We start from the raw sequence: 17,791 nt of genomic DNA on the forward strand, positions 1-17,791 counted from the left end.
ATCAGTAAAACAAGGTCAACAGTGTTTGACTATTAAAAGTTTATATATATCAATCGGATATTCAGAATTTCATCTTATGTTTCATTCAGGAAGTTAAAAACTTTGGAGCGTATCTAATAAGAGGTTTACACTAATTTGATTTTCCTCGCAAATCGCGGACGCAGAACAGCTCTGAATTTTTTTCATTTACTATTAAACTTGAACTTTTGGTAATTAGTAACTACTAACTTCTATTTAGATACATATACCATTATATAGCCATATGTTACAGTGCATGCATGTTATAGTTTCATTATGTTACAATTGGTGTCTCTATTTCGAAATTTAATATAAAAAATTATATAGGTACTTGCAAATAAAAATTTATGCACAAATGTTTTGTTTTGCGATGTGCATTATTTATATCAACTAGTATTTTATTATAATTACAATCAAGATCATGTGAATAACTTGATTATGGATATGCGTGGTTAAATTTATGTGAATTTGTATGATGAAAAAGATATACACTTATATAGGTAACAATATTTCTCAAACTATAATTACAATAAATATTGTAACTTTCACGTATTAGGATATATAATGTATAATAATAATATAATAATAATACTTTATTGTATATCAGACTTTACATTCATTACAAGAAGCTTCCTTGGCACAGTGGATTGGTTTAGTTACAATTAGTATACTTTTTCTTATTTATTATTTTAACTTTGAAATTAATTTGCAATAGTTATTTTAACTTTGTAACATATATTATAATACATAATATGTATATTATATAACATATATAATATAATGTATAATATAATGTATGTTATATATACTATAAACAATTATATATATTTATGTAGGTATATGTGATACACTTGTATGAGGATCTGACATTTGATAATATCAAAAGGAGATTATAAAGTTATTTAGTAGTTTTAAATACATAAGTCGTTCATTTGTTGCAGCAGAATTTGTCTTGCGATAGCCTGGCCTAGATGCATCTAGCAACGTCGTTAGGAAAACTGTAACTGATGGAGAGAAAGGAAGAATGAATAAAGAAAAGGAGAAGAGAGAGTTCGTTGACCGTCAAAGAGAAGTCAGGAGCGTGACTGTAACCGTGACTGTGATCGTAATCCTGATCGCAACCGTGATCGTAACCATGACCGACTTGCTGTTACAAATCTTTAGAAAGTTTTGTGTGTGTTCGCGGATATATGTTTGACTATAGGTTTAGGTTACACATGAATATTATATATGTATGTAAAAAAGTTTGTACATCATATACAATTCCTTTATTTTTTTTCACCACTGACTAGTTAATGGCTTTTATCATTTTTGCGTGTTACAAACTTTCTAAGAAATGATTATTTCTAGTAATTATTAATTACGACAATTCTCGTCTTTCCATTGCAATTTATCCATTTCTTGTAGTAGTGTCCTTTTTGTATCATTTATATTTCTTATCTGTAATTTAACCTCAAATTGTTTTAGTTGACAGAGTGCAATATAGGCTTTTTATTTCTTTCAAACTTTAAACCTTTAAAATACTATTGGCAAAATACTGTTTTGACGAAATAATATTTCATTATTAAATTTGGGTAGCTATAATATAAAATTAGATATAATATAGTAAAAAAGTAAATATAATATAAAATTGAATACAAGATAGCAATTAGAAGCAATTAAATTCTAATATACGAACATTAAAATGATCAAGGACAAAAACTGAAGTATAATTTGTCATAACTACTTCCTTGTAAAAACTTGACAATCCTTATATAAATAACAATATTAAACATTTTGCCATCTGAGTAAGATTAAAATGAAATATATTTAAAAACACCAAATCAACAACAGAACAGAAATACAACAAAAGTAATCATCAAATATTAAAATTAAATAATTATAAAATGTCGTATTTTTGTCAGAAAATGTATTTTATATTTGCAACAATCACCGCCTTAACTTTTAGTATAATAATTTACCAGGTATTTATATATTTGCTAATAGTATGTATTATATTATGTTAATATTTATTATTAACAACACATACATATACATAATGTATACACGTTTATATAATGTATGTTGTAGCATAAAATATCACAGTATTTTTTATATATGCATATGGGTACACATTACGCTAGAACAATTTTATTTGCAAAAATAGTTTAAGATAGTACATCATTATTTGAATACGTTGATATTTATTAATATAAATAATAAAATATTTAGCTTTAATATCAAGTAATTTATCATGTTATGATAACAAATTGTCAATTCTGTTGTACAAAAATAAAAGAAAAATTAATGAATATTATTAATATTTAATTTAATTTTTAAACCTCTTCAAGGATGAATTCATTACAGGCAGTGAAAGATGATTAGTTTTTATTTTTTAATTACATTTCTTTAAAATATAATGTTTATAAATATTAAATGAAATAGATAATATTTGAAAATATGTTAACACGTGTGAAAATAAACACATATGTCAGCATCCCTCAAATGGTTAAATGTTATAAAATAAAATTATATAATTATGTAAGAAACATTAATAATGAAATGTTTTATGCAAAATAATTGATAATAATAAATTAATAACCAATCTTTTTCTGCTCTGCAATATCAATAATTACGCAATAAATTATTTTAATACCAAATACTATTATTTAAATTATTGATAAAGTAAGATAATAATGAGGTTGATGAGTTTTAAGATCAATATTATTAACAGGTTTACTTAATTCAGAATGGTAACAGATTACATCATCCAGGTATATAAAATGCATCAAGTTTTTAATATCTCTAAAAAAGTATAAAATATAAACCAAAAGTATAAAAATTAAGAAAATATTAGTACATATATTTTTATCATACTTTTTTAGATGTACCCATAATTCTATGGTGGACACCTTTTGGAAATGATGAAAAATTACGGGACTGTGAAAATTATCAGTGTTATTTTACAAGTAACCGATCCTTTCAATATCATAAACAGATAAAAGTAATGTATATACATTTTTATGACTTGTATTAAAGATAAATTTTCGGATATATTGAAAATTTAAGAAATTTCAGCTATTTTCTAAAATTAAGATAGTCCTATTATTACAAATTCGATTAATATTTTGTATTTTTCAAATAGTTGTAAAATAGTATTGGTACTAAATAGAAATTAATTAATTTATTATTACAAAATCAATGATTTATAATTTATTAAATGTGCAAATTGCTCATACTTGTTTTCAGCATTATTATTTGAAATATATATCGCTCTTAATTTTCAGAGTTTTCTTTTCTATGGTAGTAATTTTCGAATTAATGATTTACCAAAATGGAAATCCGACGAAATTCCGTGGGGTTTGCTTCATGAAGAATCCCCAAGAAATAATCCAATATTAGTTCAACAGGAAACTCTGAATCTTTTTACATACTCTTCAACATTTAGCAGATTTAGTGATGTACCTCTAACTCTTGCAGATCTACCTGGAATTACAGAATTATTAGGTGAATATAAAGAATTCAATACACATATATATTTAAATTATTAATAATCTGGTCCCGTTTTCATTACAGTATGGTGTTATAAACAGAAGTTGTTTAATTAATAGTAACACTAATACTTCAATTTTACAGATAGAAAATACTTTGTATCTACAAAAGAAAAAACAAGGTTGATGTATAAAAGAAATTTGGCACCATTACTTTATATACAATCTGATTGTGATACTGCAAGTAACAGAGATATTTATGTAGCTGAATTAATGAAATATATACGTATAGATTCATATGGCGCATGTTTAAATAATGCTCAACTTGAGAAAAGGTACAATATTTTTGCAGACTTAAATAAAGTCAATTCTACCATTTGTATTGTTTCTATAAAGAGTTTAACTATAATCTAGGTTAAAGGAAAATTACCTTGAAATATTGAACAGTGAAGATTTTCTTTCTTTTATTGCCAATTACAAGTTTACAATAGCTTTTGAAAATGCAGTCTGCGATGACTATATCACTGAAAAATTGTGGAGGCCCCTTATTGTTGGATCTATACCTATATATTATGGATCACCATCATTCAAAGTATTAAAATTTATTATATAACTATTATTTTTATTGCTTAATAGATTAAATTGATTTTTTTCGAATGAAGATAAATTTCTTGATTTAATTGTATTGATATTAAAAAACTAATCAATGTTTAATTTCATTTAATGTAATTTACATACAAATTTCAGTTTCAAAACTATATAAATATTGGGTAAATATAACGTTATTTGATTTATTAAATTGATATTACTATTCATTATAAAACAAGTCAAAACGGTTGTAAAAATTTGCCTGAAGCCTAGTATTGACAATTTAACGAAATTGTCTATAAATGTAATGAGAATTTTGTAAAAGTAGTCAATTATTCGAAACAAAATTTCTTGTTCTGGGTAAATAAATAATTAACTAAAATAGTTGCATTCTTCAACTCCAACTGTCTAATATAAATATATACATTCAACAAAATTGATTATAATATAATACAGTTTTGATCTTTCTTTTAGGATTGGCTTCCAAATAATATGTCTGCTATATCAATACTCGATTTCAAAAATCCAGTAAATTTAGCCAAGTTTTTATATAATCTTTCCAATAATGAAATTGAATATAATAAATATTTATCCCACAAATTAATTGACGACTATGAAATTGAAAATGAAAGATTAAGAAAGGCATTAGAGAGAAAAGAGGAATGGTTATCTAATGAATTTGGAAATTATGTTGAAGAATTTGAATGTTTTGTTTGTAAAAGCATATATCAACCAAGGAAAACAAAAATTGTCAATAAGAAACATTATAACTGTCCATTGCCAAAAAATCCACTAACAAACAAAACTGATCATTCTAATTGGTGGACAAAACAATGGACTTTAGAAAAATGTGGTGCAAAGATATTAAGTTACCATATGCAAAATAACCTTACAATTAATGAGGAAAATTTTGAAACAGATAAAATGAAGCTTTTTGATAGAAATGAATGTTAATTTATTTATTTTTAATAAATTGAAAATTTACTATTTTATATATTTAGTAACAGATTGTAATATTAGTTGCATACTTGTGTATGTTTTGTTTTTATTTGTATTACAGAACTTTTAATATGTGAACTGTATTTTTATAATAAAGATAATATCCAAAAAGCTATTGGAAACACTTTATTTCTTGATTTTCAAATATCATTTAAAGGGTAACTATATATTTACCTATATAGTTACCATTTCTAAATTATGTTCTTAATATAATATTAAATATAAAAAAAAAAAAAAAAAAAAAATGAGAAGGACTCAAAGCAACATTAGGGTATTATGCTACAATCTACTATTTATGATAGTACTCACTAAAAAACGGTTAAAATTACTATGTTATTATGATGTTTGCTGTTGCAATAGAAGTTTTAATGGCAAATAGGGAGACCTGGTACCAGGAAGATGTAATGAAATAAGAAGAAATTGTTAAAAAATGTCTTTTAGTTCTTCCAATAGTAGATGTTCAAAAATTTCTAATTCTATGTGTGAATACAGAATGAAATAGTAATAATATTGTTCATGGTTTCTAACTATCGTTCTAGAAGCTATGACGAATAAAATAATTAGAGTCAAAGTTCATATTATAATATATTGTTCATGTATATAATATGAAATTAGCTCATAATATAATATGAAGTTCATATCTTGTATTATTAGAAACGAATTTGATATTAGGCATATATTCTATTTTCTGGGCAAATAGCCTGTATGACAAAACAATGTTATAAAGAAATAAGTATTTTAAATCAGTATTCTACATACCAATTTAACTGAGACGCGACAAAATTTAAAAGCAAGCTCAGTTCATGGCCTTATTTTGCAAAATAGGAGCAGGTACTTTCATTAAATCACAAAGATGATTTCTTATGGGTCGAAGTTCAGATACTGATTGTTCCCAGTCAGTGACATTTAATTCAGTCAAAATTTTCATTAAATCTTGTTCTGGAAGATCCATTTCTTCCCCATAAAGAGTTAAAGCTTCATATGTTCTTAATGCAGCTACTTTCCGTATGCATTTATATTTATGACAAAGAAAAATACTTAACTGACAAAATGCTCTTTTTGCAACTGGTCCGTGTATCTGTAAAAACTTGTTATTAGTTCAAGATCATTTTATTATTTTTAATACTAAACATTGGAATATACTAACTACCTGTAAGAGCTGACAAAATACATTTATACTGCTAATTAACAACTTAGTATTGTTCGTATTTTTTATTTCTTGTTTAAGCAGTATTAGAATTTGTTCTGCAATTTCATTTTCAAAATCATCAAGAACGACTTGGATACAACCGGAACTAAGTAAGCGATCTAAGAAAGCTAGCATTGATGTAATCATTCTTTCATTTTTGTGACTTTCCTCAAAAATATTTAAAATTTTATAGCATAAACTTTTGAGACCCAATTCATCTAATTCTTGTAAATAAGAAAATAGGGAAACACTAGAATATTTAACCTGAAATGAAAAATCGAAAATGTTATACAAAAGATCGAATATTAAACATAATATATAATTCATTATATTTTCATTATAATTCCATACCAAAGATTCACTTAAACCACCAACACTAAATATAATTCCACGTAGAAGATTCATTGTATAAGGAGGATAAGATAACATTTTAATAAATCGTGGAAAAGTAGCAGATTCCATTCGCCATTCTATATTTTCTTTACATTCATCATAAGGAAAAATAGTTTTTAATTCTGCATGATATGGAATGTTTGGTAAAAGAGGATCATTATGAATAAGAGCACTGAAAACAATTCCGGCTTGCGCTCGAATTCCATCAATTCTTTCAACAGCTTGTTGTGCAATTCCTCCAATTATATTTGCCATTAAGTTTTCATTTAATACAGAAAATAATTTTGCTTGTGATACTAAGTTTGTTAACATCTGAAATTATTTAAAGAGTTTTAATTTAAGTAAACATATGTATATGTAAATATGGGATATTGAAGATATTTTTACATGTAAACCAGTCATTGCTGCTTCTCGTACCCAAGCTCCTATATCTCCACGGCTATCTATAGTATATTCTTTCAATGCCAATAAATAACAATCATATAAGTTGTGAATATATATACGCCATTTATCTAAAAAATATAAAACATCATTTAAACAATATGTGAAGAATTAATTAATTAATTATTCTAAACTCCAATTTAAGAAATAACAAACCTGCTTCTTTTACTCCCAGAGTTTGACAAACCATTATTAATGCATGAATAGCTTCTTTCCTACTTTCTGCCCATTTTAAAGAATTTTCTGATATTTCAGTACATTTAATGAGAGCTTCTATTATATCTTTTACTCTTTCACAAATTATAAATAAAGGGAAATAGCCTACAAAAGAATGATTATTATTTAATAAATAAAATAAATACCATATTATGTTAAAGGTCATAATTGACATAATAGACCTAACTTTACGTATACTATGAAATACATCATACGATACCTTCCACAATAAAATTTTTAAGAACGTTTTCACATTACCTATAGCCTGTGCAAAGCCTATTCGAACAAGTTGATTACTTGATTGTAAATTATCAAGGTAACGATTAATAACAATATTGCGATCTTGATTATCCATGTTTGCATAGTATTTTCGGAAAAATTCTGTATGTGCTTCAGCAGCTTTCATCTTTACTACAGATACTTCATGACCCAAACATTCCTCTAAAAGATTTTGCCAGTCACCTTCAAAAATAATATTTGTTTATTTACACTGTGTTTAAATAATATAATATATAATATAATATATTGTAATGAAAATATAAAAAGTATTTTCATATACTATCACAAAACATTATCAAATAGGAATTAATATTTTGTTTTACAATTTTGTTATAGATGGTTAACACTTTGTGAGTCAAACTTTAATTATATTTTCAGCATAAATTTATTAATTGTTGTAAATTTTTATGAATATTATATAATATTATATATGTTTTTATGTATGAAAATTTATAATACAAGATATCAAACTTACAAATAATTTCAACGGAAATTGGAAAATGAACAATAGAGCACTTTTTTATGAGCACAGCACATGCTTGTTTCATTAATTCTCCTCCTAGACCTTTGAATTGTCCTCTTTTCCTAAAAATGTTAACTATGTTTCTGACATTTTCCACAGCTGATAGTCCAATTATATCTTCAATTTTTTCATTGCAGCAATTATACAATGCTTCCAAGATTTCTGCAATAGCTAATACTGCACCATGTCTAATATTTAAATCAATAGAATTTAACATATCTAATAAATTTAATAAAACTGTATGCTTAATATAATTAGGATCAATAGATGTTAGATTGAAGAGGGCTTTGGCTGCAAGTTCTCTAATTGCTGTATCCCAATGTGTAACTTTTCTTGTAATCAAATGATCAATCAAAGATTTTGTATACTCTTCATATTGTGCAATTTGTGCACTAATTTTTAAGTATGCATGATTTCTAACTCCAACTTCAAAATAATCAGCAATTGTAAGTATCTCTATTCCATGTGGAAAATTTCCTTGTCTTCCTACATTTTCTTGGAATGCTGCAGAAGCAGCTCTTCTACAATTAATTTCTCGATCAAAACAAGTAACAACTACTAACATAGCTGCAATTTCTTTTACATATGGTTGAATTATATCAGAATCGTATGCTCTTGGAAATGACCAGCAAATATAACATGCAGCATCTCTAATTAAATATCCAATTGAACCATAAGCTCTTGGTTCATCAAATACTAAGGCTTGAAGGACAACTGGTATCACATCGTTTAGACGATGAGGAAGAAGAAGACCACGTCTTCCTAATTCTGCTAATGCCAGACAACCACCATGCCAAGCAGCATCCGATTCACGACCACAAAGAAGATTTAGCACAAATCCTACAACCTCATCTGCTAAATCCATTGGCAATCTTGCTGTTATTCTACCAATTCCTTTTGCAGCAGACCACCGTATTGTAATTGCTTTATCTCTAAGACCTTGTATAAGTTGTTCAATTATATCTTCTATTGCTGATGGAATGTCCCGGTCATCATGATTCGATGAAACATTTTTAATATCCTCCATACTTTCTATAATGTTAGAGTTAGTATTAATATTAGGATCTAGACATATAGGTCTACTAGTTCTTTGATATCTCCATGGAGCCAATTTTGTTCCTAGTAACACCAATCCAATTCTTTGTACAATTTTAATTCCAAACTTCCGAATAAGATCTGCAGGATTATCATTCAGATGAAATTCTAAAACTTTATCCAAAATCATTTGAATATATGGTTTAACATCTTCTCTTGCACTGTGTTTTAATATAGCTGCTATAACTGCTAATGGACCATGTCTCAAAGGATCAGTTTCTACACATTGTAAACTCCATGTTATCATTTCTTTCAAATACAACTTTTTTACATCTGATCTTGATAAAAAATTGGCAATTAGAAAAACTGCAGCTACTGCACAAGCGTCCTTTGATACGCAAAATAATTTGCATATTTTCAATATTCTAACTATTATTGTTTGCTCGGAATTAGTATCAGAAACTTCTAAACGTGAGAGTGGAAATGGTATCTTTGAAATTATAGAAAGCCAAATTAAAAGTACATAACGAGTTTCCCATGTCTCCACATCATTTGGATCTTGTTTTTCTAACATTCGTAAAACAGGGAAAAGATCTGCTACCTGTATCAAATTAAATTATATATTTGGAGATTAAAATATAAAAAAGAAAGAGAGAGAGAGAGAGAGCGGGAAAGGGGGAGAGAAAATGAAGTTAAAAAAATTAAAGCATCTGCATACCTCATGTGGAAGGTATGTAACAATCTTCTTGTATGTTTTAACGGACATAACAATGAAAATATATTTAAAAGCATTATGCCGCATAATTTCCGTAGAATTTTCATCTCTGATAATACCAATCAGTGGCTGTAGAATATCATCCAAATAAGGATCTAGCAATTGCCTTTGATCCTGATATTGTGATAAGATAAAATTAAATCGGTCTCGATTCTTTTCAATAAGGCTCGGAGAAAGATCCACCTTTTTTAGTTCAGTAATTAAAAAAGTCACTTCGTCGATTTCTTTAAAAGCACTAAATCCACAACCAATTATTTCCGATTCTGGACAATCATTTAACACCATTTTTTTTATTCGTCACGTTTCGTGTTATTCGGAAAAACGACTACGATCAATTACAATTCATTCCTATACGATTACGTTTACGTATGACAGCCCAAAAATATGAAGAACAGATTCTTTCGAACGATTTCACGAAAAACGATGCTAAATGGCGCATGCGTGGCTGTACAATAAACCTTTTATGAGTTTATGTAGCTTACACAAATATCCAATTTGTATTTATTTGAGACAGTTTATTATAAATAATGGAATGTCTTCTTTAAGAATATAAGGTTTCTAAAATAATGTTTCAATTAATCATAAGGTCTAATTCGAAAAAAATGTATGAACTGAAAATTAATAACATTTGACAATTACATTATGAAAACGATATTTGCTAGTGATACATTATCTGTGCAATAGAAACTTTGTATGAAAAAAATGTTATTCTATATTTTTGATCTATTTTTTCATATAGAATCACCCTTTTTCCAATTATACCACTAGTTACAGAGCATTCTATACATAAGATTTGAAATAAAATAATAGAATTATAAAGTAACATTTTTTCCATGTTTTAAGGTTGTGAGATCATTTCTGAACAACTTTATTACTGTTAATTGAATTTATTTCTCTGTCAACAAAATGTAATTTTGAAAAGAATTAAAAGTATCAGGTAAAAAACTCATTGCCATTAAGTGGTCATGTAATTTTAATTTTGAATTTTACATTATATATATATAGTTTCTATAAGAATATAGACATTAGTTTGTAGCAGCAGTATGATTAATTATTTTTTGTCATTAACAGTTTTAATAATAGGTACTTTAATTATAATAAAAGCTGGTTTAATTTTAATGATAGTCACTTTAATTTTAAATATAAACTGAAATGAAATTATTTAAACCATTCATATCTTTTTGTATTTGTTAAACCAATTCTGAGGATATTTATTAACAAATGTAAAAGATAAAATAAAGTTGTAATAGAAGCAATTATACTAAAAATATATATATATATATATTTTAGATATAATAATGAACTTAAAAAATTTGAATAATTTCTAAGGAAATTATATTCAGTAATGATATTCACAGTAAGTTTGTAAATTATTAGAATAATACATTCTAACATTCATACATTTAAAAAATGTAGAACAATGTAAATTATCACAGTAAGTCAATTTTTTCATTATTTACATTAGTGTTATTTGTTATTATATATTATCATGTAATCTTTTTCTGTCGTTATGTCTATAGAATTTGTTAAGTTAGTTTATAATATTTACTAAAAATGCTATTATCATAATTATCATTATTATTTTAACTCATATATGTAGAATAACGAATAAGCCCATTCTGAGATTTCGATGCATTCTAAAAATTCCTGTGACATAACCTGTTATGAGCAATGTACAAATGAAAGAGTATAATATTCGTAACTTATTTTTGATTTTACAAATTCATCAAACTATCATTGTACGTAATTATACTGTATAATTGATTACTTTGTAATGTTCCATGTGTAAGAAATGTTGAAAAGCAAGTAAAAATGTTTATCCGTGAACTGAAAGTGCTACTTGGTATCGTTTCATCAAAGCGGTGGTAGAATCAAGAACTTCTAGGTTTCGGAAAAATGGAGGTCGCAGCTTGATCGAAATCGTGGATCCACCTCGTTTAAGAAGAGTTAAATTGCGTTATTTTTTTGTGGGATAATACAGTTCTAATACGTTTCCTTGATTCTTGGTATTCTATTTTATTTATAAATTCAAAATCTATAAAGTAAAGACCGATTTTTACGCAGTAAAATGCAGGAGAGACGGTACATCTCTATTGTACGCTTTTCTCAATATACTTTTAAATCTAAAACTTTTACTGAATTTTGAAGTATTCTAGTTGTTAAGAAAAATAATACATGTTCTTTTTAAACCTTAGTTTTCATATATAATTCTGTAATTTTGTAAATAACATCTTCAATTTTTCAACTATATTTATTCTCATATTGTTTCTTCTTTAACACATCTAATTTTCTTAAATTTATAACTAGTTGTCATAGTATGATTTACGAATTTCATAAACATTTTACTTTGTAAGAAATTTGATATTACGAGCTTATATAATTTAATAATGTATTATTCATTGCAGTTTTAACAAGATAATACATTGGATATACAACGCTCAATACAAAATGAAATCAAAGACAAAAGCTAAAAAATCAAATGGGAAATTTGGGAAAGTTAAATTTTCTCCTAAAGGAATTACTTCTGTAAATCCAGACTTATCACAACTACATCCGCCTATAGACATAAGTGATTCGACTTTATATCGTGTGAGCAAAATTTTAGAAAATGGCAGTGATGAAGTTAGATCTATTCTGGCATATGAATGTGATTTAGTATATGAATGTCGCATATGCCGAAGCCTTTTTAGAAGTTTGGTCAATTTTATTTCTCATAAACGTGTCTATTGTAAAGAAAAATTTGATGTTACATTTGTTAGGGACTCCTCCAACGATTATGATATAGTATGTATGATATAGTATATGATATAGTATTTTAATATATTTTTATATAAAGACAAGATTGCTAAAAATTAATATTTGAAAATGTATCTAAAGATTGCTTAACTAATATTTTGATGGAATCTAACTTTGATAAAATGATTCATATGGCAAAAACTAGATAATAAGATGTTTAGATGATTCAGAACCTTATCTGTCTTCAAAATTATGTAATATTTTCAATTAAAAATATATAGAATATTAGATAATGCATTTTAAATTTAGAGTTATAAAATATAAATAATCTGATATAAACCTAATATTAAGAATAAAAGGAATTTTGTTTTTATATAATTGCAATATTTCGTGATAATATTGGTGAAATATCTCATTTAATTGTTGTTTGAAATACCGTTAAATGTTTTAATTTGGATATATTTACTTAAGACTAGATAATTTTAATTAGTATCTAATCTATACATATTCGAGTAGTAACAATATTTTTACTTAAAGAAAATTTTTTTATTTCATATACATAAAGAAAAATATAATATAAAATGATCATTCTACATAATACTTACTACAACTTGTTTTGTAAATTATCTGAATCTGTTATATTTTTATCAAGTTGTCACAATTCATCTTAGAAATAGAAATGCATATGTATATTATGTATAATATATCATATGTGTATATTATTATTATGTATAATATATTACCTGTACATATATAAGTATATATATGTATATGCATATGTAGTATATGGATTGCATATGTTACAGACTTCTACGAATAATTTAGACATAGAAAAAACGCAGGGCCTATTTAAAGAAGGATGTGGAAATGATCGAATTTTAAGAAGTCAAGCTTGCAAAGAAAAGGAAAAGAAGGATCTCACCGCGATTGTTAATACGCTGCAGAAAAAACAAATAGAAAACATACAAACAAACACTCAACGATTATGTTTGGAGACTGTACATTCAAATTCATCGGCAGTATATCAAACTGTTGAATCAGTGTTTTCAACTGAGAGTAATACAGATTTAATGAAAGCACAGGTATTTATAAATAATTATAATACTTGCAAATAATTACAAATAGAATTAATTAGAGCTATTTAAATTTTGTTCCAATACATTAATGATTTATTAATGTCTCAACCAAATAATATTTAGGTAACAGAGCTAAAAAATATAAATGAGAGGACTGTAATGTTAGATCTGAATGGCCAAGTCTTAGAATTTAGTCAAAAGTTGAGTGATAATACAGTAACTCAAGTTCGTAATAATGAAGAAAGTGATAAGGAAGTTATTTGTCCTATATGTATGTTTTTATTATTTTGTCCATTATATGCATAATAATACTTATTCATCTTATATTATAATTGCATTGTTGTTTAATTTTTAGGTTATGCAAAATTTTCAACGAAAAAAACATTAACAGTTCACACAAGGACACTACATACATCTCACAGGTTATGTTACCCATGTCCTTGTTGTTCTAGTACATTTGCAAATACGTGGAGTGTTTATAGGCATCTCTTTAAAGGTGTGCAAAAAGTATTATAATAATATTTTTATTAATTCCAATAATTTTCATTAATGATTATGTAGTTAAATTTAAGTAATTTTTATAACTTCTTGAGGAAAATAATTGTAATTTTAATTCTTTTACAACTGCGAATGAGATATATCGCTGCATGGATGAGATACCTTGCGTGTCTTTATTAGGATGCTGAATGTCTTATTGGAAAATTTGGGATGAAACGTTGACAAAATGGTGATTGACGTATACATTATATTCTTATAAATAAATGCAACTCTAAATGTTGTAGTTAGAAACAGAGAGAGCTGCAGAATATCAGAGAGAGTCTGATGATTAACATTCAATTGTAAATATCAACATAAGATATTTCCTCCGTAGCATTGCATAAATATTATTGCAGAATGAGATATCTCGTTCATAGCGTTGCGTAAGCGACATCATTATGGTGGCGTATTTCGTCTATGGTGTTGATAAACGATATTGTGGTAACGAAATATCTCGTCGGCAGTTGCGAAAGGATTAATAATAAGGACTAAAAATTCTACAAGAATTAATTTTTTAAAAGTTAGAATTCTTTTAATGAAATTTTTAAATACGAAATATAGTTCATAGAAAATCTAATGAACAAGTGAGGAAACTCAGATCACAAATTCAAGAGAAAGCATTTATTAAAGATACTACCATTGCTGAAGATTTACAAAAGGAGGATGCTCAAAAAACTTTAGTGAATAGTGCACTAAGGGCTAATGAAACACAGGTATTTTGATAATTATAGTTATATCTTTGTCTTTATTGAAGTATTGTTAATATAAAATACATTATTTTAATAGGAATGGATAGATCAGTTAGAATTGGATACAGAGTTACAAAGATGTGGTGGATGTGGAAAGAGATTTGATAGAAAAGCAGCGTTATCAGCTCACTTGCAATATTGTAATAGGCGTGTTGCAGCATATGAAAGTATAACTAAAGACAAAAAGATCAATAAAATTCCATCAAATGATGTTTTAAATGGAAATACTAATGAAACATCTATTCGTGTGGAAGCAGTTGCCAGTTTAAGTAAAGCCGACTGGGATATGTTAAATAGCGAAGGATTAGTTTCACAAAATGTATCTAATGGAAATGTTGCAAGAATTCTTACAAATGGAGTACAAGAAAACTTGGTGAAAGACAATCTTTCTTCTGCAAGTGATGTTTCTGACCCTTTAGAAATTGTGTATACTAGTATAAACAAACATAAAGCTAATATTGGAAGCAAGAAACGAAAAAATAAGGAAAGTACAAAAAGATTGAATAATAATGCAGGTAAAAACAATATCTCATATTTTATACCTATAAGATTTAAGATGTTATAGTTTATACAAATATATTTTACAAATCTTTTTATTTTGATTTTTGTTTCGGCAAAAAAAGTATAATATATAAAACAAAAAGTATGTAATATGATATATTATATCATTCCTAGAAAATATTGCAAAAGGCATATCTGTAGAAGCGAACGTTGGGCATGACACAGCAACTGAAAAACTGGATCATGTATTATCAATGGAAAAGAAAGTAGCTTCAATAGTAAACTTTGAGAAGCTTCAGTGCCTTCCATGTAAACGAAAATTCCCTTCTGTGCATAATCTAAGAAGACATGCTGCCATTCATATTGGATGGAATCGTTATCAATGTAGACTTTGTGACTATAAGTGTTTCGTTAAGTGTGATTGTATAGCACATTGCAATAAAGTTCACAACGCTCAAAACAATCGTGTTGTTATAGATGAAATGATAACTCAGATACCAGATGACCAGTATTTGTGTGGTCAAGATATTACGTCGAATATAACGAATTTAGAACAGGAGATTGATGCTCCAGAAGTTGTAGAAGTTAACATTACACCAGGAAATATGGGATTAGAAGTTAAAATGAGAGAGAAAGGGACGAATGAAACAGAGACAAAAATAGTTGATAAAAATTCGATAGTAGTTCATGAAAATGGTAAAACTCAAGAAACTATGGATAATGGTATTAAAGAAAATAATTTGGGAGCAGATCAAGATCTTAGAAAAATGGTGATGGAAGTTATCTTTGGATCTTCTGAAGTTCACTCCGCAAAACAAACAGGTGTGAAAGAAACTGAACACTCTAGTTCAAAATTACAAAATAAAGGGGAAGGAGCACAATTTAAGGATTCTAATTTAAAGGAAAGTGCGTATATGCAAGACAATTTAAGACCCCAGCGTCCTATTCGTAACAAAATGAAGCCTCTAAATAAGGATTTCATCTACGATTTAAAGGAGGTCACATTTCGTAAAGATTCTTTGATCGTGAAATCTTTAAACAAGCCACTTGCCAAAAAATCTCCGGTACAGGAAGACGACAATTTGGAGAAAGATTTAGACCAGACGTCCAAGCGTTTTAAACCTATAGAAAATGAAGAAATATTAATTCCTTGTGCAAATAACTCCATAGTAAACAAATGCGAAATTGAACTCAGTAGAGGTTTTAAAAATAGTTTTACTGTCTCTCAGTGCCGCAATTAGTAAACATTGTATCATAATAGAGTCTCCATTCAGTCAGCAATATATTGTTTAAATTGATATTATTCATCTTGATGAACAAATTTTTAGTAAATTTTTAAACTGTATTCTTCACAAATACATATATATATATATATATATATATATATATATATATATATATATATATGTATGTATGTATAATGTGTATTTGTCCATTAATGTTAGTAAATTTAAGATATTTAAAAATATTAAATATTTTCACTTTTGTTGTGCATTATTAAGAATTTAATTCTTCAACACATTATTTTCTTAATTAATCCGAAATTTTTATTTTCTGCTATATGTAGATTTACTTAAAAAGTTATCTAGAATATGTAATAATAAAAGAGAAAAGATAGCAAAATGTAGATAATAACACATTTTTTTATGTAATACTAGTTATATGAAGAAAAACATTATTAAAATTTGTAATGTATTGTATGGTAATTCATACAATATAATTGTTGTTTAACGCAGTCTAATTATTTTGTTTTGTTTCTTTCAGATTAATTAAACGCAGATATTCAAATATATTTATTTTAGATTTGTATGTTTATTGTGTTTTAAATTATTACAATCATTCATAACTATTTTTGGTTTTTATAGATTAGGGTGATATTATTTTTTTAATTTAGAACTGAAAAATATTCTAAATAATAATAATTTGTGAAAACTATTAAGGAATAAATATGTCATATATAATTTCACGTTATATATAGATAATTTATATGCTTATACAATATTAATATGTTATAAATATATAGAATAATGTAAAAATAAGCAGAAAAATTCTAACATGGGATTAAAAAAACATGGATTATTTATAAATGTGTACAAATAGAAAATGATTAAAAAAATCATCTTGTAAAAATAAATTATAAATATATGTATGTGATGGTTATAGTTATAATAAAATATCTGCAATAGCTTCATTGGATTTTTAATATTTTATTGATTAATAAATTAATTTCATTTGTAACATTATGCGATGATAAAATAATAATTAG

General features: G+C 26.3%; 3 protein-coding genes across 7 annotated transcripts; 2 read left to right on the forward strand and 1 right to left on the reverse strand.

Annotated features, from left to right (window-relative positions):
- Nucleotides 1–1,401: 1,401 nt before the first annotated feature.
- FucTB (alpha-(1,3)-fucosyltransferase 10) lies at nt 1,402–5,183 on the forward strand. The gene is made up of 7 exons (XM_033349518.2): nt 1,402–1,982; nt 2,732–2,771; nt 2,883–3,001; nt 3,285–3,504; nt 3,634–3,823; nt 3,903–4,080; nt 4,551–5,183. Exons 1-7 carry the CDS (start codon nt 1,905–1,907, stop codon nt 5,028–5,030), a joined length of 1,305 nt encoding a protein of 434 aa, XP_033205409.1. The 5' UTR covers nt 1,402–1,904; the 3' UTR covers nt 5,031–5,183.
- Nucleotides 2,773–11,795, reverse strand: TBCD (tubulin folding cofactor D). The gene is made up of 11 exons (XM_033349513.2): nt 11,695–11,795; nt 9,870–10,484; nt 8,069–9,752; nt 7,573–7,776; nt 7,255–7,419; nt 7,045–7,169; nt 6,616–6,969; nt 6,226–6,528; nt 5,835–6,153; nt 3,919–4,051; nt 2,773–3,483 (listed from the first exon to the last, which is right to left on the reverse strand). Exons 2-9 carry the CDS (start codon nt 10,209–10,211, stop codon nt 5,872–5,874), a joined length of 3,459 nt encoding a protein of 1,152 aa, XP_033205404.1. The 5' UTR covers nt 10,212–10,484; nt 11,695–11,795; the 3' UTR covers nt 2,773–3,483; nt 3,919–4,051; nt 5,835–5,871.
- Nucleotides 11,488–17,716, forward strand: LOC117165978 (zinc finger protein 800). Of its 5 annotated transcripts, XM_076626127.1 has the most exons (9): nt 11,789–12,008; nt 12,332–12,710; nt 13,469–13,744; nt 13,862–14,009; nt 14,094–14,234; nt 14,837–14,988; nt 15,062–15,191; nt 15,282–15,539; nt 15,700–17,716. In XM_076626127.1, the coding sequence occupies exons 1-9, from the start codon at nt 11,995–11,997 to the stop codon at nt 16,764–16,766; spliced, it is 2,565 nt and encodes an 854-aa protein (XP_076482242.1). In that variant the 5' UTR covers nt 11,789–11,994; the 3' UTR covers nt 16,767–17,716. The 5 variants fall into 5 exon arrangements, with proteins under 5 accessions (XP_076482241.1, XP_076482242.1, XP_033205406.2 ...); XM_076626126.1 differs by lacking the exon at nt 11,789–12,008 and adding an exon at nt 11,488–11,665 and having other exon boundaries at nt 15,062–15,539; XM_033349515.2 differs by having other exon boundaries at nt 11,790–12,008; nt 15,062–15,539.
- The last annotated feature ends 75 nt before the right edge of the window (nt 17,717–17,791 follow it).

Source organism: Bombus vancouverensis, chromosome 17, assembly GCF_051014615.1.
Source record: "Bombus vancouverensis nearcticus chromosome 17, iyBomVanc1_principal, whole genome shotgun sequence".
Classification (NCBI taxonomy): Eukaryota; Metazoa; Arthropoda; class Insecta; order Hymenoptera; family Apidae; genus Bombus; species Bombus vancouverensis.